General features: G+C 58.6%; 1 protein-coding gene across 1 annotated transcript; it reads right to left on the reverse strand.

Annotated features, from left to right (window-relative positions):
- Positions 1 to 2620: 2620 nt before the first annotated feature.
- Positions 2621 to 6423, reverse strand: LOC122372091 (uncharacterized protein K02A2.6-like). The gene is made up of 2 exons (XM_043348964.1): positions 5582 to 6423; positions 2621 to 3186 (listed from the first exon to the last, which is right to left on the reverse strand). The coding sequence occupies exons 1-2, from the start codon at positions 6180 to 6182 to the stop codon at positions 3170 to 3172; spliced, it is 618 nt and encodes a 205-aa protein (XP_043204899.1). The 5' UTR covers positions 6183 to 6423; the 3' UTR covers positions 2621 to 3169.
- Positions 6424 to 6735: the final 312 nt, after the last annotated feature.

Here is a 6735-nt window from a genome sequence, read left to right on the forward strand (position 1 = left end):
CTCTGACATGCGACGTCAACGGGACTTTACCGCAAACAAGGAGGTAAAGAAGGTTGACGGCGCGGCAGTGGTCCCGCGCTACACAAAGGAGCGGGGAGGGGGCGGGCACGTGCACTGCACCCTACTAACCGGCCTCTAGCGATGTGCTAAATTTGAGCGCAATCAGCCTAGCCGTTCTCGAGATCTGGAAGCGGCACCCTGCACGTGCAAAATGGGTCCCAACTGACTTGTGCACGGCACCCTACTAACCGGTCCCTAACCACGTACCAAATTTCAGCGCAATCGCTTCAGCCGTTCTCGAGATCTGGAATCGACCCCTGCACGTGCGCACATGCAGCAGCACCCCAACTGTGGCACATGGATATGCATTGCCTAGTGGGTGCCTACCTTCATGCCAACTTTCAGCGCAATCGGCCCAGTAGTTACCGAGATATTGCAATTGTTACAAAACTGACACCTCTTTGTTTTGCACGTGGCACGTGCATAAGGGGTCACCCACATGCATCGGGAATAATCCAATACTTGGTAGAAGGAATGAAGCTACCCTACAAAAATTACCGTATGTAAATCGGTCAAGTGGTTGCGGAGATATAAGCTTCGCAAAAGCGTGACCAATACTCAGAAATTTCCGTTATTCTACATAAGACTCCGCTCGCTTCGCTCGCTCCGTAAAAAGGTGCTGGCACAGTATCTTTTAAAGAGCTGCTGGCCACTGACCAGCAGCTCTTACTTCTGCAGCCCCTTCTCTTAGCTTTACATAGACAGTTAGAAGCGAAGATGATTCGTAGCCCGTCGTGCCGTCTAGGCGGCGGCCAGCTCTGTGACAAGGAACTGCACCATCACGATGATGTAGGTGGCGATGGTGGCCAAGATGGAGAGCACCGAGGACCGCTGCAGCCGGAACAGACCCAGGTCACCGAGCGAGGCCAGGTCGCGGCCGACCGACTCCCGGAACAGACCCAGCTCGTGCTGCAGCGGCGGCAGCTGCAGCTGCGGCCTCAGCAGCAGGCCGTGTGCCCGGTGGGCGGCGTTCAGCACGCGCTGCGCCAGCTCACAGGGCAGCAGCACGGCCAGCGCCGCGCGCAGTAAGAACTGGACCACGTATGGGGCTTCGTTGGTGATGGTGCCCTTCAGGACGCTACAGATGGCTACCACGCAGATGGAGATGGAGGACAGGGCGAAGTAGCACATGTTGACGACCAGCTCGGCAGACATGCCGTCCGTGAGAGAGGAGAACGTCTCCGAAAGCTCGACGTAGATGGCTCGCAGTTGGCGGAGTTCGGAGGTACTTGGCAGCCGTTTTTTTTTTTTCTGGCAAATGTCGTTCAATTCATCGGCAACAGCCCGATAGCCGGCTAGCAGCTCAAGGGCAGACAGCGCAAACTTAATAGAAACCAGGAGGTTAGCGCAGTCGATGACAGTCAAAGAAAGAAAATGTATGATATCCTTCGTAGATGCGTGGGAAATATCATCAACATTAAAGAATAGGAAAAAGGTACAACAAACGGTGTAGATGTTCACGATGACGACAGCGGCTAGCAGGTAGAAGTTCCGCCTGATGAGTGTCTTGTTGGACGTCCTGAAGCAGGACAGAGCTGCGGCGCGGGCGAGGACGCGCTTCGATGTGACCATGACCTGACCGTGCCGACGGCGCCCTGCGACCACGTCGAGGGCCACCGACGCCCACAAGATGACGAAGCTGACGCCCGTGTAATTGGTGTACACGGCGGCCTCGGTGATAGGCATACCTTCAGCCAGCCACTGGATGAACAGTTGCACATCGCTCCGGACGCACAGCACCATGGCGGCGGTGTCGAGTCCGAGCAGCAGCAGGCCGTGGGCCAGGCGGTGGCCCTGTGACCGGCCGGGGGCGTCCGTCAGGGCAGCCAGACGCAGCAGACGCAGCAGGGCGACGGCCGCACCGGACCGCTCGAACCGACCGGCCGACGGGCCGGGCTCCGTGTCTTCGGGGCCCACCCAGACCGCCGTGTCTCGGGGACTGGGGGTCACCCAGACCGCTGCGGCTCTGGAACTGGGGGTCACCCAGGCCCTCTTCTCTGGGGCCACGGCGGACCCGCCCGTGGCCATGGCGGCAGTTCGTGGAGCTCGGACGGAGAGCCCTGCTGCCGCGGCCGGCCGGTCGGCAGTGCTGGAGACCGGGGACCTTTGTGTGGCGTCCGGGCGTGGTCTGCTGGTCGCCAGGGTGGCTCTCAATGGCCCGGCAACGGCATATATTGTGATGGCGACAGTGCTGTGCTGTCATATATTGATCCCCCTCCGAATGTTTTGTTTGTGAACGGTGTACGGACGGACCCGTCCATCGCTGGTTGTTGTGACACATAAATTTCAGCAGAGTAGTGGTCATTTTTCTAAAAGCACCAAACTGCTTCAAGTCCCAATAGTAAACAGAAAGCTGCCCATCGCTCACGTCCATTTTGTTCGTTCTTAACCCGCGCCCCGTAGGGGGGGGGGGGGCGAAACGCTCCTTGTCTTTTTCCGTAGATATCTCCTAAACGACTGCAGAGTGCAGATATCGTCACGAAACTTTCAGGACCCCTCCGGCCATCAATTTTACACATTGTGACCAAATATTTTTCCAGAGGCTATGATAAAACTCGGCGTTCCCGTTCTAGACTGATTGTATTGGCGGCCGCAGACACGACACAGGCAAGGCCAGGGGCGGCCTGCGGCGATATGGCACCGGCCCGGTGCACCTGGGCGGTCGCCCGGCCGGTGCGGGTGCACCAGCATGGTGCACCCCAGCAGCACACACGGTCACTTTACTACATTCCTCCACCCCGGTTACAAACGCCATCCTTGATAGCAGGACCGTCACCGCAACAAACACAAACAAAACGATCCCCTTGCTCACGAACATCCGCGCGGTACAAATGTAGGAACTTAATTGTATCGCGCACATTAACATGTCAGTATCGATCGGGTGGTCGCAGGCTCGCACGGTTCCGGAGGTTATATCTAGGAGGGTCCGGCGGGTCGGAGACGGGAGCCGCCGCGCCAGCAGAATCGGCCGCCGGCCGCTCCACGGGCTCCGGGGCCGGAGGGGACCGGCGCCGCGGAGATGACGGCTCGGCTGCCGCCGGAACAGCCGGCACCGGGGCCACAGCCGGCACCGGGACCGGCGGCACGGGCACCGGAACACACGGCGGCATCACAGGCGCGGGGCGGCTGAAAGGGATTCCAGAGTTAGGAATTCCCGGCACCGGTTCAGCACCCAACCGCTCTCGGACCTGGTCGGCATGCCGCACAATAATGCGACCGTCACTTAACTCAATCGTGAACTTCACACCGCTACGGCTTAACACACGTCCAGGCACCCACCGATATGATTCCAGCCCACGTAGCCGATCAACAGCTGACACATACACCCTGTCCCCCTCTGACAGTTCACGATCGCGTGCTCGCCTATCACAGTACTCTTTTTGCGCACATTGCCTACCTTGCACAGTTTGCTCTATATCGGGAACCAGCGCGTCTAAATGAATGCGAGGCTGTCTTCCTAAGAACAGCTCTGCTGGTGTGCGCATTGTTGTGCTTTGGGGTGTTGTGCGGTAAGAAAACAAAAATCGGGCCACCTTCGTATCGACAGACCCTACTTTTTGTTTCAAAATGCCCTTTTTAAAAGTTTGGACTGCCCGTTCCGCCAGACCGTTCGACTTTGGGGACAGACACGGTGTGGTGAGATGGCGAACACCATTTATCTTACAAAAATTCTCGAACCGTTGCGACACAAAACACTGGGCGTTGTCGGTGACCAAAACTTTTGGCATACCCCAGGTTGAAAATGACAGTCGTATTTTGTCAATGGTGACCTCAGAATCCGATAGCCTAGAAGGGTACACATCCATCCATTTTGAATGAGCGTCGATCAAGATCAAATACATCCGACCCTCTACCTCACAATAATCCAAATGGACACGCTCCCATGGCCGTGAGGGCCACTGCCACGGATGTAGGGGCTCCGGGGGAGCTTTGCTCCTCAGCTGTTGACATCGATCACAGCTTCTGACCTTCTCGCTAATATCGTCGTCTAACTTTGGCCACCATACATACATGCGTGCTAGCATCTTAGTACGGCTCTCTCCCGGGTGTCCTTCATGCAACAGTTTTAACACGGCAGCTCTACCCTGCGGCGGGATGACCACACGTGACCCCCAGAGCACACAACCTTCCTGTATACTGAGCTCGCCAACACGGCACTTGTAAGGCTGAAAATCGGGACCTAGCTCCTGTTCTACTTCCCAGCCTCCGTCGCGTACACACCGGTACACGGCTGATAAGACCGGGTCTCGAGAGGTCCACAGTCGGATCTGCGCTACGGTCACAGGTGACGCATCCATAAACTCCAGCAAATGGACCACCTCGGCCGGCACGGGAACACGGGCTGGCGCCGCACCGGCCGGTGGCAGCCTGCTGAGAGCATCACAATGTCCCTGCTTAGTCCCGGGTCTATATTCGAGCCGGTAGTCGTATGCACCTAATAGTAGTGCCCACCGGACCATGCGAGGCGACGTCATCGTCGACAACGGCTTCTGCTCACCAATGAGCCCCAGGAGGGGCTTGTGGTCTGTTTGGATTGTAAACGTGCGTCCGGCCAGAAAATAATGAATTTTTTTAACTCCCGTCACAACAGCCAGGGCCTCTCGATCTGTCTGAGAGTACCGGGTCTCAGTATCGCTCAGTGAACGGGAATAGAAAGCGATAGGTCGCTCTCCGTCGCGAGTCACCTGGCTCAGCACGCAACCGAGGCCCGCCGGTCCGGCGTCACACGCCAGCACCACCGGCAAGGCAGGGTCAAAGTGAGCCAGCACCGGCGGCTCCACCAGCATCACCTTGACAGCCCTGAAAGCGTCATTTTCTGCCGTGCCCCACTGCCACTTTTGGCCACGTCGCAGCAGCCGGTAAAGCGGCGCCAGGGTACTAGCCAGGCCTCGGAGGAACTTGGCGTAGTAGTTAACTAGCCCGAGCCAATGACGCAACTCACTGACATTGCTGGGCGCACGAGCAGCCTGGATCGCTGCAGTTTTCTCATCTGTGACCTCCACCCCGTTACGGCTAATCTTTAGCCCCAGGTAGGTCATGCTGTCAACCCCAAATTTACACTTTTTCACATTTACGCGCAGACCGGCCTCTGCCAAGCGTCCCAACACGGTCCGGAGGGCGGAATTATGACTCTCCTCGTCGGAGCCAGCCACAACCAAATCGTCCAAGAACACTCCCACTCCCGGGATACCACCCAGCAGAGTCTCTATCGTGCGTTGAAATAGTGACACGGCCGACGCGTAGCCAAAGCTCAGACGCCGTGGCCTCAGTAACCCCCTGGGGGTATTTACTGTCAGATACTCTCGAGATCTCTCGTCTAACACAAGCTGGTTGTACGCGCTCTTTAGGTCCAACTTTGAAAACACAGTGCAGCCACACAGCTTTGAAAACAACTCCTCGACCCGCGGTAGGGGATATTGTTCTACTTTCGCTGCGCGATTTACTGTGAGCCGATAGTCCCCACAAATTCGGATCCCCCCTTCCGCTTTGGGGACCACCACCAGCGGAGCAGCCCACTTACTGTGACGTACCGGCTCCCACAGTCCAAGTTGAACCTGCTTCTCCAGCTCCTTGTCGACAGCTTCCCGGTAAGCCAGCGGGACCGTGCGCGGCTTAAAGAAGCGCGGCTGCACGTCCGGGTCGACATCGATGGTGACCTCACCGCCCCGGTAGCACCCCAGCTCGTCCCGGAACACCTCCGGGAACTCCTCCAGTATGGGCTGCACCGAACACGGCGGCGCCACGCGACACACTGAGGGCCAGTCAAGCCGGATGTGACTGAGCCAGTTACGGCCAAACAGGCATGGCCCGCTCCCCTTCACCACGATCAGTGGCAGGCGTGTCGTATTCCCGCCGTACTCCACGTTCACCATCGCCTGCCCCCGCACGGACAGCAACTCACCGCTGTAAGTCTTAAGCGACACACCGCACGGCTCCAGGGCTGGTCCTCCGTCGGGCCACAGGTGTCGAAACACCGCGTCGGAGCACACGGAGAGCGCGGCTCCCGTGTCCAGCTCCATATCCACCGCGCGGCCGTCTAGGCCCACTCTCACCATCAGCGGCGGCCGCCGCTCGCACACACCTGGCCGCACACTGAACAAGGCATATGCCTCATCGCACATCTCACTACTCTCGGGGGCCGGCACCTCCCGGCGCGGCCGTGGTAGCACGTCACTCGAGTCCTCCTCCGTCGGTGCCGCCGCAGCTGACGTCTCCCCATCGGCTGACAACTGGCGCAGATGCTGCTGGCTCCATCTCCCGCAAGCAGCTCTGATGTGGCCCCGCCTTCCGCAGGCAAAGCAGAACTTCCCGCGAAACGGGCATGATGCAGCAGAGTGGCGCTTCAGGCAGCGGCTGCACTCCTCCCGCGCTGGAAACCCCTGTGGTGTTGTGTGGGGTTCTGGGATACCTGAGCGCGCCTATGGGCGACTGGCGCGCCTCTGGTGGACGGGTCGGACATCAGCTGACCTACGGGTCAGCGCGGCGGCGGAGCATCAGTACTACAGTGACCGGTGAGTGGGGCGGACCGTCACACTGGTGGCAGCGATAGTCGCGATGGATGGACATGGGGACAGCCGTGTGGTGTGGGGTGAAGGGGAGGAACTTGATACGTTCATGCGGAAAGTGAAGGCGTACCGGCTGCAAGTGGGAGATGAGAAAAAGGCGATCGGTAAG

Source organism: Amphibalanus amphitrite, unplaced genomic scaffold (assembly GCF_019059575.1).
Source record: "Amphibalanus amphitrite isolate SeventyFive unplaced genomic scaffold, NRLGWU_Aamphi_draft 001316F_arrow, whole genome shotgun sequence".
In the NCBI taxonomy this organism is placed as follows: Eukaryota; Metazoa; Arthropoda; class Thecostraca; order Balanomorpha; family Balanidae; genus Amphibalanus; species Amphibalanus amphitrite.

What these genes read in the sequence shown, in the direction of transcription:
- LOC122372091 (XM_043348964.1), bottom strand. Translation starts at nt 6,182, where the DNA reads ATGTGCGATGAGGCATATGCCTTGTTCAGTGTGCGGCCAGGTGTGTGC.